At 36.3% G+C, this 14,660-nt stretch overlaps 1 protein-coding gene across 2 annotated transcripts in view; it reads right to left on the reverse strand.

The window, feature by feature from the left end:
* The window catches only part of LOC111148314 (EGF like repeats and discoidin domains 3), a 415,586-nt gene that overhangs the window by 266,741 nt on the left and 134,185 nt on the right, over positions 1-14,660 (reverse strand). The window contains exon 3 of one of the 2 annotated variants that reach the window (XM_022504814.1): positions 1,817-1,846. The exons of the other annotated variant lie outside the window; for it this stretch is intronic. Coding sequence (XP_022360522.1) covers positions 1,817-1,846 — 30 coding nt within the window. The remainder of the gene's footprint in view (positions 1-1,816; positions 1,847-14,660) is intronic. 2 annotated transcript variants of the gene reach the window in all.

Below are 14,660 nucleotides of genomic sequence, written 5' to 3' on the forward strand. Positions count from 1 at the left end.
ATACTTAGAGAAAAAAATACTCAGTTCCATTTACCAAAAGATTTTCTTAGTAGGCAGATAAATTGTTAAAATAACTTAAAAATAATAAAATCACACAAAGAAATAGTTATATTATACTTAAATATCATTTATACTAGGTTAAAATTAATCCTCCCTATGCAAAGGAATAATTCTTTGTCAATCGTACCAGAATTGTTTGGCAGGCAACAGAGCAAATAAAATGGAAGAGGAATGAGCCTGGGCTAGAAAAGCATCTTGCTTGTAAGGATTGTTACAAAGAGAAAACTCAGCTAAGGTTGAGAAACACAGAGTCTTTGGGTAACCCTGTGAACACTAACACCTCAAGTAAGGGCAAAAAGAAGTCAGGAACTAGACAGAGGAGTCATATCAATAGAGGAGTCATAGCAACAGAGGAGTTTGCTATAGAGTCATGTGATTAGATCGCTCCTAAAATGGGCTACACAATATTGACTAGACTGGTAGAAATTAACAGGGGACCCTTAGCATCCGAATCAGACTACAAACTAATGATATTATGAAAATGAAATAATTGAGAGTTTATCTGATTCTGTGATTCTGTTACCAAAGGCATTATAATGAGTATCATGCAATAAAGCATCCTTGGGGTTTATTACGAAAGATATCTGTAAGACCTCTACTTCATTTTCTCCCATTGAATTTTTGATCTTTCAAATTTACTCCTCCAGGTAAAAATCCCCACCTGGCCACTTTTGGAGGAGGGTAGAAATCAGGAAGTCTGGAACCAGCTCAAATATGAATTGAAATGACCCTACCTTGTACCTAAGTTCCAGTAACTGGGCTAGATTCCACCCCCCTTCCTACAAAATCAGGCTGCCTTTTGTCCGTTGGTTTTAGTAACCATTTCCTGCTCTGTTTCTCAGACCTAACTCCTTTCCTGAATTACTTGTCTAAGAAGGAATCTAGTACTGAGATCTGGTTTTCCTCTTCAGACCAGCCTCTGAACCCTACATCTCAGGACCTGACTCCTTTTTCCTGATGTTGCTGGTCTGCCCAGGCCTTTTATTTATTGCTAACCTCAACAACTGTGCCACCCACTTTATCCTTATGAAATGTGTCTGGTCTTTAGGCTCCTGGCATTTCCCTTTGATCCATCCCATGGTCCCAGAACCATGTTGAAGGTACAATACCTTCTCTACAATTAGCATTCTTCATAGTACTTAGTTCAAACCTGAGCTTGTGCTTGATAAATGCTGGTTAGCTGGATGAGCAGCAGAGTTATGCTGCCAAGTCTCAGAATCATTAAGTTATAACTATGAAAATTGTTTTAAATAAAGTGAATGTTTGAGACAACAATATGATTTTTAACCTTAAATGTAAATGAGTAGCATGTTTAGTGCCAGTTATATATTTGATAATGCAATATTCTATCACGGAAGTTCATTTTATCATTTTCCTTTTTTTTTCATTCTGCTCATTTTATTAATTTTCTGCATTTTATCATTTTAGTTTTCCCTCCTCATTTTGTTATTTTTGGCATTTTTCTTAATGTTTTAATTTTCTCATTTCCTTATTCTTTAATGTTGATGTGGTATTTTATATTGTGTCTTCCTCTGTGGTAGTTGATTTTCAATTCTTTTTTTTATTTAGAACTTATAACCAACATCATTTAATCTGGGACAGCGTAATGGGTCCAAGAAATAAAAAAAGTCAGTAAATAAAACTATGCCAGTTTTTTGGTTGAAACCTGAATAAATACACTTCAAAGGGTAAAGAAGGGTCAATTAACAAGGGCACTAATTAAATAGAAATAATCTTAGCAACATAAGAACTTTACCTGCAGAAGTTGGCTCTTCTTCATCTGATGCTATGGTAAGAGGAAAAGGGGTGAGGTGGAGACGGGGAGGATGGATGGGGGTGGGGAGGGAGAGAGAGAAAAAAAGAAAAATTGAACATAAATATATTCTGCATTTTCAAACAATGAATACAAGCTCCTGACTTGTAATTTTGTGAATTATGAAATTATAAAATTACAGAAATCTTTCATTAGATAATTGGATAATGACAAATTAATGGGTATTTACATTAAATTAATATTTATATACTTTTATACTCTAAAATACTTATGTATTAGAAAAGACCCTTCAGTTGTCTGAATCTGATTTTCCCTTCCTTTTGCAAAAAAGACTGGCCTTATTTAATTTGAATGTAAATTATAATTACTATGAATTATATTGTTAAAAATAGAAATTGAACATAACATATGAATACCCCACTGTCACCACATCATGGGAATTTTCTATTAGCAAAGAGGAATCAAAAGGCATTGTTGATAGCGAAAATTTTATTCCATGAAGTAGACATTATAAATAAGATAGGGGTTACACACAAACACACTCAGCTCACAGGTACCACACACTTTAAAATTCAGAAGTGGTGATACCGTGGTGAGGCCACAAGAACCTGCATTTTGAAGGTTGATCCAAGGGGTTTTGACAGACGTGGTCTACAACCCACAAAGGATAAACATGGATATTTTTTTTTTTAAGATTTTATTTATTTATTTGACAGAGAGAGATCACAAGTAGACAGAGAGGCAGGCAGAGAGAGAGAGAGAGAGGGAAGCAGGCTCCTTGCTGAACAGAGAGCCCGATGCGGGACTCGATCCCAGGACCCTGAGATCATGACCCGAGCCGAAGGCAGCGGCTTAACCCACTGAGCCACCCAGGCGCCCCAAACATGGATATTATAAAAGCAGAGGTTATAACAGTAAAACAGAACTTTATGCTAAAGCAGTGGTTCAAAACCATGAATTAATATTAGAATGCCAAACTCTGGGCTCCACCTCAAACCAATTAAGTCAGAATCTCTTTCAACAATACTAACTTGTAGCCAGGATTGAGATATTACTAGATGATATCAATAAAAGGTAACATGAACTATAACTCAAAGTGTGAATCATTCTGATTCCTGTTTTGAAAGGGAGGAATTAAAAAAAAAATTAGCAGGAGGTGCAGAGAGAGAGAGAGAATCTGAAGCAGGCTCCACGCCCAGTGTGGAGCCCCATGCAGGGGTTGATCTCACAACCCTGAGATCATGACCTGAGCAGAAATCAAGAGTGGCAGGCTTAACCGACTGAGCCATTGAGGTGCTCCAAGACATTACTAAATAACATCAATATAAGGTAACATGGGGGCACCTGGGTGGCTTAGTCGTTAAGCCTCTGCTTTTAGCTCAGGTCATGATTCCATGGTCCTGAGAATGAGCCCCACACTGGGTTCCCTGTTCAGCGGGAAGCCTGCTTCTCCCTCTCCCACTCCCCCTGCTTGTATTTCCTCTCTCACTGTCTCTCTCTACATCAAATGAATAAACAAAATCTTAAAAAAAAAAATATATATATATATATATATATATAATATATATATGGTAACATGAACTCAAACTCAAAGGTAACATGAACTATAACTGATTCCTGTTTTAACAGACAGAAATTTTTAAGAGCAGCCAGACTCCAAGGGTAATAATCTGCTATGCATATGTAGGGGATTGAGCATAGTGGTTATAAGAGCGAAAAACAGTTTACCTGAAGTTGCTTCACAATTTGGCCTAGAATGCACCACTTCAACTTTACACTAACAGACAGACTCTGTGAGGAGGTATTTCTGTTCTGTACACAAGTGCAGCTTACCCCGAATATGACTGTTGAGTTATATGACACCAGCCGGTGCTATTTCATTTGATTCATGAAGTTTTAAAATAAAAATTTACTCGGCTGAACTGCTTATAAAGGAGCTTTGTTCCCAGATGATTCGTTAATCAAGGTATCACTGTGTAACCAGGGAGCAGTCTCTACTCTTTCCCATTAAGGTTACATCTGCACAGAGACACCTTAGACAAGCTGACTTTGTGTCCTGACAGTATTTTCCTCTCACACTCTTTGGCTTGTCTCCTTGGCACATGAAGGAATGGAGACAGCAAACACAGTTGGCATGCACGGTGTGGAGAACATAAATATTTAAAAAGCCATTTGCTGCTTTATTATGTCCAAAATATATCATAACATGTTTGAAGAGGAAAACTGTCATTAGCTTCCAGGAATTCCCTTTTAGGAAAATACTATAACGCCTTGTAGAAGTGCGGACTTAGACGGTCATTGTTAGTAAAAGTCTGGAGAATCAAAGTGGGGGGGGGGAATCACCTTATGTGTGTGAACTCAATTTATAAAAAGCTACGATAAGATGAAAATTACTATTTGATAGATACAGAGGGTTAGAGTGACTGAGCAATTTGTCTAAGGACAATTTGAATGTGAGCTCATGTCAATGTGACTTTCGAACCAAACTCTTTCCACTCTGCCTTCCTGTCTCCCAAAGTGTTGATTCAGTATCCATTAAGAGAGAAAGGGAAAAAGGAGAAAAGGGTCCTGGAGTAAGGACTGGTTAGATCTCTGATAATGTTACTTGGACTTAAACATAATGGGGGAAAAACTGGATGTAAGGACCAGGAAACTTCATAAGATCCCTACAATCCAGGGATAGACACAGGCAGGTGAGATCTGGAGTATGCAGTTAAAATATCCTAAGCATGTGACACCTAAGGAGTGAAAGATTAGAAATGCTGAGATTTTATCCCTCCATTACATATGGATAAGCAAGACATTTTCAGAAAGAACTATCCAGCACAGAAACAAAGACAATTCCAAATTTATAGAAGTCTTAGTGATTAGAATGTCTTAAAACCAAAGCCTACCGGGTAAGCAGTGCACTAACCTACCCTTAAGCCTCTAATACCTAAAAGCATCTTTGTAACAGATTAACAATATTAAAGTCTGCAGATACACAAATCTGCCAGAATTCTCTTTCTATACAACATCTCCATAATGGTGATTGGTCATGATACAAAGATGTTGCTAACCAATACTCATACTATGAAAATATACACACACAAACACATATACATATGGGTTAGTATTACTATTAATTCACTGTTGCAGTTACCTCTGGAAAGATGGCCTTGTAGGTGGCTAGCTACACTACCAAACAGAGTATCATGAACTATTAACAGGTGGCAGCTAGAGCCCCAAAGGTACAAATAAGCCTAAAAGTAGACATTAGTGGCCCATTTAGTGACATTTAACTTAAATAATTACCATAGAAGATAATGCCATGCTACCCAAATGATTTTTCACTTTTCCATTCGCTTCTCAGAATTCATTGAAATCAGCAAATTGAAAAATACATCTTTGTCACATGCAAGTTCCTCTAATTCTGGAAATTAAAAACACATGCACTGGGGCCCCTGAGTGGCTCAGTCTGATTCTTGATTTTGGCTCAAATCATGATCTCAGAGTTGTGGGATGGAGCCCTGCATCAGGCTCTGTGCTCAGCGTACAGTCCACTTGAGACTCTCTCCCTTTCCCTCTCCCTCTGCTCCTTCCCCCTCTCGCCTTCTCCCCACCATCCCACCATAAATAAATAAAATCTTTACAAAAAAAAAGAAGCAAAACCCAAAACACATGCACCAAGCAAAACAAAACTAAACAAATAACTCCGTATCACTCTGCTTGGTTACAGTGCAGAAGGATGTACAGAAATGATAGTAACAGCAGAAAAATAGTAAAAATACATATCAGATCTAGAAAACAACTGTGTGGTTCTCTCATTGCTCATAACAGAATCACCATTTCATTCAGATGCCCCAGATCTACTGAATTTGAATTTGGGTGTCAGTTCAGCTTTCAGCATTTTAAAAAAGTACAGCAGGGGAATGTTACAAACACAAAATGTTGAGAGTAATGGCTATACCCATCAAAATTTGTTGCATTAGGAAAGAGCCATGGGTGCAGCTGTTGAAACTGAAGCAGTAAATTAGAAGGCTTATAGGAAACTATTCACAGTGTGTACTGGGGTTAGTTCACCAGCTCTCAAAGCTCTCTTGTATCATCTTCAGGTTTATTTGGATATCTACGTCAGTACTTTGGGGGAAGATGATTCCTCCTTTGGATTTAGAAAGGAAGTTTATTTACATCTCAGAAATAAATAAATCTTCTCCATTTTCCTGCCCACCATTATTTGTCTAGGTAAGCATATGACCCATTTGGGGACACTGATGTGTAAGATCAAGTTTTTGCATGCTTGGGTGAGGTGAGGCTCTTGGAAAGGAGGCTTCCTCAATCTTCTGAGAAAGTGTCTGGAAAAACCCCTCTTTCTCTTCCTTTTAGACACAGACAGGAAGCTTGTGGTACCAGAAGTAAGCTGGCAGACATTTTGCAGCCATGATGGGAGCCAGCTTTAGAAAGAAGCCAATCCTGCTCCAAGGCAGAATGGGAAAACAGAAAGAAATTAGATTACTGATGATATAGTTCAACCACAAAGTCATCTCCTTACCCAAATCTGGACCTTCAGTTCTGAGGAAAAATACTTCCTCTTTATTGTTTATTTAATTTTAGTTGAGTTTTCTCTAATTTGGGATGACGTGACATTCTGCCACAACTATAACCAGTTTTGTTTTTGCCATTTAAAATATACTAGGACACATAAGGAGTTAATCATTTCTGAGGCAGGTGAAATGGAAAGTACATACAGTCTTGGGCATTGCATTCAGAGGGCAGCTGGGCTTTTGGCACATAATTTTTCCACAGAGCTCACGACAACGTTTTGGTATGATAAACCTACCCTGATTTTGAAGTTGGTCACTGTTTATTCAGGATGATCTGACAGTGTACATGTTCTTGAACTGGGTTAGTAGGTGACAGAAGAAAGCAACCTGTGGACCTGCCTTCTTTCCTTTCACCCACTTTTCCTCCCTTTCTTTTTTTGTTCCACAGGATCAAGTGTCAAATACAATAACTACCCAAACCCATGGGCTGTATACTACACTGATACACATATGATATTAAAACACACATACTTCTTCACTGGACAGGCTTTAGTTCTATATGGTACCAATAATTCCTATATCTCCTATCTTTCTTTGTCTTATCCTTGGGTGTTTTAAGTGAACTTTAATAACCTGGAAATTCCATCCATTCAAAAATAATTCTATGCCCACTGTGGCTCACCATCAAATAGGAATAGTTCATTACGAAAGATACAAAATACATTTCTTAGAACATTATAATATATGAACTATTATAATCTATTTTACATATGGATGTTACTCAATTCATTGACTTAAGGATCATTTTGTTTGCTATATTATAAATCTAGTTAATTATGTACCAAATGCTCTGCAAGTTTGAAATTATCTTATAATTCATTATTTCCATAAACAAAGAAACAACAAATATATATTCTTTTATTATTAACATATAATGTATTATTTGCCCCAGGGGTACAGATCTGTGAATCATCAGGCTTACACATTTCACAGCACTCATGATAGCACATACCCTCCCAATGTCCATAACCCAACCACCCTCTCCCTACCCTCACATCCCCCAGCAACCTTCAGTTTGTTTTGTGAGATTAGGAGTCTCTTATGGTTTGTCTCCCTCCCGATCCTGTCTTATTTCATTTTTTTCCCTCCCCTACCCCCACAACTCCCTGCCCTGCCTCTCAAATTCCTTATATCAGAGACATCATACAATAATTGTCTTTCTCTGATTGACTTATTTTGCTCAGCATAACACCCCTAGTTCCATTCATGTTGTTGCAAATGTCAAGATTTCATTTCTTTTGATGGCTGCATAGTATTCCATTGTGTGTGTGTGTGTGTGTGTGTGTGTGTGTGTGTGTGTGTGTATCACATCTTCTTTATCCATTCATCTGTTGATGGACATCTAGGTTCTTTCCATAGTTTGGCTATTGTGGACATTGCTGCTATAAACATTCAGGTGCACATACCCCTTTGGATCACTACATTTATATCTTTAGGGTAAATACCCAGTAGTGCAATTACTGGGTCATAGGATAGTTCTATTTTCAACTTTTTGAGGAACCTCCATGCTATTTTTCAGTGTGGCTGCACCAGCCTGCATTCCCACCAAGAATGTAGAAGGGTTCCCCTTTCTCCACATCCTCACCAACACCTGTCATTTCCTGACTTGTTAATTTTAGCCATTCTGACTGGTGTGAGGTGGTATCTCACTGTGGTTTTGATTTGTATTTCCCTCATGCCAAGTGATGTTGACCACTTTTTCATGTGTCTGTTGGCCATCTGGATGTCTTCTTTGCAGAAATGTCTGTTTATGTCTTCTGCCCATTTCTCGATTGGATTATTTGTTTTTTGGGTGTTGAGTTTGCTAAGCTCTTTATAGATTTTGAATACTAGCCTTTTATCTGATATGTCATTTGCAAATATCTTCTCCCATTCTGTCAGCTGTCTTTTGGTTTTGTTGACTGTTTCCTTTGCTGTGCAAAAGCTTTTGCTTTTGATGAAATCCCAATAGTTCATTTTTGCCCTTGGTTCCCTTGCCTTTGGTGATGCTCCTAGGAAGAAGTTGCTGCGGCTGAGGTCGAAGAGGTTGCTGCCTGTGTTCTCCTCAAGGATTTTGATGGATTCCTTTCTCACATTGAGGTCCTTCATCCATTTTGTGTCTATTTTTGTGTGTGATGTAAGGAAATGGTCCAGTTTCATTCTTTTGTATGTGGCTGTCCAATTTTCCCAACACCATTTGTTGAAGAGACTGTCTTTTTTCCACTGGACATTCTTTCCTGCTTTGTCAAAGATTGGTTGACCATACAGCTGAGGGTCTAAAGAAATATATATTCTTAAGCTGACAATATTTCAGAAGTTTTGATTCAACTGCAGTGATGAAAAATAACAATGATATTTATGTATGATTATTCATGCTTGCCCAGATGATAAATGCTATAAATGTGAATATGTGTGTGTGTGAGTGTGTATGTGTGTGTGCGCGTGCGCGATTACTAAGATAAAGAAGAGTAAATTATCATTTCAAATTTGGGAACTCGGTCTTTTAAACAGGTTGTTGAGTTGCTTCTGGAGGTATTCAGAGATTTATTTAGAGATAGGTCTTGGTTTATATGAGTTTTGATCTATTATTTGTTTGTTCATTTGTTTGTTGGCCAATGGCCCAAAGAGGACATGCCTCAGGGCTTAAAAGTTGCCATTACCAATTTCTTCCTTATGAAAATACAAAGAAAACAGTATTCTCTCCTGGCCAATGACTTCAAACAGCAGATGATTTGGTCAGTTATACGCTCTCAGAACTGAACAATGTTTGGGACACAATGAGAAACAACAGATAGTATTTACATCAAAAGTATTCAGAGAATTACAAAGTCTTCTCTATTCTATCAGTATTTCACATGCATTTTGATTCCTCTGCTAAATTTGGAGAATAGTTTCTATTGAGTACAGTTAATAATATGTAATATATATAATTGTGTATACATGTAGTTAGTATGTAAGTATATATGTGTATGTTTATTAGTCTCCTCCATTAGACTAGGAGTTTCATGAGGTCAGGGCTGTGACTTCTTTGGTCATCATTATAACTGTAGTTTTAGAATAGTCTACCATGTTGTAGGGCTCAATAAATATTTGTCAAGAGAAAGAACACAATATAGGTAAATATTTAATACACTCCTCTGTGTTGCTTAATAAAATTCAGCTGTTTCATTAAGCTACATTACTAGACTTATCAAAGAGAAAACCATACATCTTCATCTATGTTTTAGTTACACCTGTATCTGTATCTATATCTATCTATATATCTATACTGACATATAGCTATATAGTCATAAATCAGATTTATGTTCTTGGGACAGGAAAGAAAAGGAATAATGGTTAAAAAGACAATGGTTGCTCAAACACCATTTGATCATTTCATGAAAAAAATAAATCTATAATCTTATTTTTTTTAGGGACTTCATTTATTTATTTGACAGAGAGAGAGAGAGCACAAGTAAAGGAAATAGTAGAGGGAGAGGAAGAAACAGACTCCCCACTAAGCAGGAAGCCCAATGTGGGGCTCGATTCCAGGACCCCGAGATCATGACCTGAGCCAAAGGCAGATGCTTAATCATCCGAGCCACCCAGGCGCCCCTAAATCTGTGATTTTAAACTAACTGAAAAAGCATCAAACTAGTGTTTATTAAGTAAATAGATTCATTAAAATAGAACCACAAGGCGTGCCTGGGTGGCTAAGGTCATGATCTCAGGGTCCTGGGATGGAGCACCCCCCCCTCCAGTCAGGCTCTCTGCTTAGTGAGGAGCCTGCTTCCCCCACTCTCTCTGGCTGCTGCTCTGTCTACTTGTGATCTCTCTCTCTCTCTCTCTCTCTGTCAAATAAATAAATAAAATCTTAAAAAAAAAATAGAACCACAAAATGCACTTTCTATGTTTAGTAGTGATATAGTTCACATGGGTTTCAAAATCTAGTTAAACAGTGAATCATGTTAATAGCAATTAGCAGTGCATTTGCGATTTTCTCATTTTAGGAATAGGTACAAATGGGAAAAATAATTTAAAAAATGAATGGAAGCTTTAGTTTCATTGTTTTGCCACTGAGTTAAAAAATACATAATTTATAAAACTAAACCAGAGTACTGGGAAGTTGGGAAGTAATATGACTCATCTCCCAGCTAGTATCAAAGAGACGTTGGGGACATAATTAGGATACATTTTCCTGCTTAAAGGAAGCACTAAAGACCTTTAAGCTAGGTGATTTGATATTACACAGGCCTTATAATTCGATATTTCATTTATCTATTCAGTTGTCCTCCATCCTTTATTCCGTGTGCACTCCTTCTCTATCCAAATTCATCCCACCTTTGTAGACTCAATCCAAATTTCACCATCCTCAATACATTAGCATTTATTTTAGTCTCCAGATTTGTATAGTTGTCCACTACTGACTATCCTCACTAACTTTTAAACTATAACCTAAAGCCAGTTTGAAACAAAATAGCAATATTTTCCAGTCTGTTCCCAAGCCGGACATTATCTAATATCCTTCATTTAGGGCAGCGGTTATGTTTTAATTTTGTATAGTGCACATAATTGGTACTGAGTAAATATTTTTGGAAAGCTGTCCAATTTCAAAGATGAGAAAATGAAATCCAGGAAGAAAATTTAATGTCTGTTTTTACAGTATCGTGAGCCATGTAAAGGAAGGACTGGTAATTTAAACCTAAGATATTCTAAGAAAATTCATGGACAAATGGAAAAAAGAAACTTGAAAAGGACCAAGATGATCAATACCTAATATATATATGATTGCCCAGACTGCATCAATTTTAAATATAATTAATTCATAATCTTTTTGAAAATTTAATATGGGAGGGAGGAAAGAGTTCTGCTAAGAGAATGCCGTGTTCTGTGATGAAGGAAGCCACGTGGCTGTGATTACCTGCACCTTACATGTGATATTCAGATGATCACAATGCCCATACTATTTTGTTTCACAGCAACTGGCAGAAGGAAACTGATAACATCAGGCTCATGTCCCATGGATTTCTGCTTTATTTATGTGTGGGAAACTGCTCACTTCAACCTCAAGTCATTTCCATAAGTCTGGACAAATGCACTAATCTGAGAAGCAAATCTGTTAAAACCAAAAGAACAAATAACTAAACAATAATGGAGAGACCAGCAATATTGACACAAATCTCATTGACAGTATCCACTTAAGGAAACCACAGGATCATTGCACATAAAATGTTAATGTCAGAAGAGATTTTCTCATTAACGGGTTGGCCAAAAAAGAAAAAAATAAAAAAACCTGTGAAAATGGGTTAAGGTTTGCATTACAAGTACATGTATTAAATCATCTAAATTATCAAATAAAAACCCACTATAAACTGAATTTTGAAGTAAAATTCATATACACATGAATGCATATACATATAGTATATAAATAGTAATTAAATATTTATTTATAATATAAAAGGACTGTACAAAACATGCTGTTCTATAACTTGCTTTTTTCACTAATATTTGCAGATATTTTTCTATGTCAACATACTCAGAGAATATGGGCAGTATTTAATAATGTTTTGTTTTATTGGCATACCATAATTTACTTAACTCTACTGAAGGATATTTGGATGGAGTCAGGGGTTTCTTTCTTACAAATAATACTGCAATGAATACTCAGACTCCATTTGAATAGTGATAGAAACATGAAACAAAAATAAATGACTAAATTTCATTAAATAAATCAGTTCATAATATTATGCACAATATAAAATATTCACTTTTGTAAATAAGGCTTTTAAATTATCCTCTTTAAAGCCATCAGCCTATATGCAGTAATATGTTTCTTAACATATTGGACAATATGGTATTTGTGCCTTCTTCCTGTGAAATTTACTGCACAATAGAGTTACCACTAATGATGGCCAAGTAGAAATTTCAGTGTGTCCTGTGTCCAAGTAGTTTAAGACACAGAGACAAAAGAAACAGCTGAGCTCTGTGTTTGGGCAGATGCAGCCTTAGAGTTGACAACTGAGTATAATATTCTTATATTAAGTAATATAAAACTTCCATATTTTAAGAAAAATAAATGGTGGCCATTTGAACACAAAGTTGCTTTATTACAAAATCTTGGCATATAATATGTGTGTATATGCATGTGTGGGTGGGCACAGCAAACATTTAATATATTAAAGTTATTTCAAAGATGATGTTTTACCACTTCTGAAATTTGTGAAGCCTTTTAACAAAATATCATTCCTTTTTCACTGCTTATATTACAAAGAGGGATTCAGAAATTTTATGATGGCTTTGAAATGATGAATTCCCAAAATACAGTTCCATGTACTTGGCTTAATTAAAATACCTTTTGAAACCAAAAGATGAAAGGGCAAGAGAAATAGTGGGCAGGTGTAATTTGAAGAGAACTCAGATATCTCTGGTAGATCTGTTTCTCTTGGGTCTAGGGGAATTATTTTTTGCACGTAGCTTGAACTCATCCCAAGGACACTAACTGTAAGAGATAAAGCACAGCTTCTACTTGCCTATATAGAACTGAACTAATCTAATGTGCCACTGACTTATTCAGCAGTCCGTTAATGACTGCTATAGAGGATTGTTTTTTCTCCTGCCTGTTAAAATAGAAGTTAAAATTAAGTGCTTTCTTTTCAGAATCATTAGGACCTTCTTTAAAGGAAAATAGTCAGTGTATCACATTCAGGCGTTAATCAAACGACACTGACAATGAGATTTCTCTATCTGCAAAACTGGTCTCCCTAGGCCAAATTTTTCCTTAATTGAAATGTCTTTAAAGAACTCAACTGATAAAAAAGTAGACGGGTCTAACTTTAAGACAACGAAATCGAATAAATATATAGGGCTATTCAGGGAGGGCCCAAGCCCCATTCTTCTTGTCTTTCTGGATATTTTCAAGTTGTGAATGCATACTATTAACTTTTACACTTCCAAACTGCCAAAACAAAACAAAATAAAACAAAAACAAAAACAAAGGAATAGTCAAATAGGAAATAAGCCATTCAGAAAACGGGATGCAAGCAACTCTGAGAAACAAAATTTTAAATCCAAACCAGACTTAAAGGTCACTAAGTCCAACCTGCCAACTAAACATTTAAATTTCCTTCAAAACTTCTAGTGCCAGGGAATTTATAATCTCATAAAGAACATGTCACATTGCTCCCCCAGGGCTAGCCTCTGGAAAACAGTGGAATAATATGGTCTTTCTTTAAATAATAGCCTTTCAAATATCTGAAAACAGCTATCATATGCCCCATATTCTCTTCTTAACTGAAATAAACAGCTCTGCTTAATTTCATATATCATGGCATATAACCTGGTTATCATTTTTTAACCTCCTCTTGACAAATTCAAATTTGTCAAGGCTTTTTGAAACAAAGTAACTAGAATTAGATCTCCACATGAGATCTGACTAGGACAAAATACCATGCCCTTATTACCTGCCTTCTTTAGGCTGCTATATTACAACTAATCCTGAGCAGGAAAAAGCAAGGGAGGGAGGTAGACATGGGACAAAGGAGGTCATGGTTGGGGTGGGGTCAAGGGAGAATATGACTGGCTTACCAGTAACGTTAAAAGTATTTTAGCAGTAGGAAAAAATTACAAAAATTTGAACTAAGCATAGCCTTAAATGTATTCTTCGAATCTTTTGCTTTCTCTCTAGCAAAGAATCTAGTTTGCATGTATTTCATATATAGTATATTAAGTCCACAGACAAGAAAACCAAACAGTTGTCTTTATTGAAACAGTTTCCTTAGTGTCCAAGACTAGGAAACCATACAGGTGAATATAAATATTTGATGGCTTCTCGTGGGATTTTCCACAAGTCAACTGATATTTATAGTCACAGAAGAGTATCATAGAAACTGTTGTTGGAATTTTATATTGTTTCCTCCAGCAAATAATTTCTGGTTAGAAATGAGCACTAATTTCAGTAAATAAGCCGCATTCAGCCTTTTCCAAAACAACTATGTTTTAGACCAAGTCTTACTGAAAACAATCACAATAATTAATGAAATGAAAAAAAGACCTTGGAGGCAGAATAAAAATGTAATAGGAAAAAATAGTACAATTTAATCCTCAAAAGAAAAGCCTGAGGTAGTACTTAAAAATTACCTCAAATACTGTTCAGCGAAGTGTTTTGTGTTGTTGTTAAATAGTGTTTGTATGTTCCAATAATGTACTATGAAAAGAGGTCATAGAATCATGATCCTGTGATAATTTTGCTAATAACACTGAAAAATATGTTGTAAGAATAGTCTGAG

This window comes from Enhydra lutris, unplaced genomic scaffold (assembly GCF_002288905.1).
Source record: "Enhydra lutris kenyoni isolate GAN:26980312 unplaced genomic scaffold, ASM228890v2 scaffoldscaffold19, whole genome shotgun sequence".
Classification (NCBI taxonomy): Eukaryota; Metazoa; Chordata; class Mammalia; order Carnivora; family Mustelidae; genus Enhydra; species Enhydra lutris.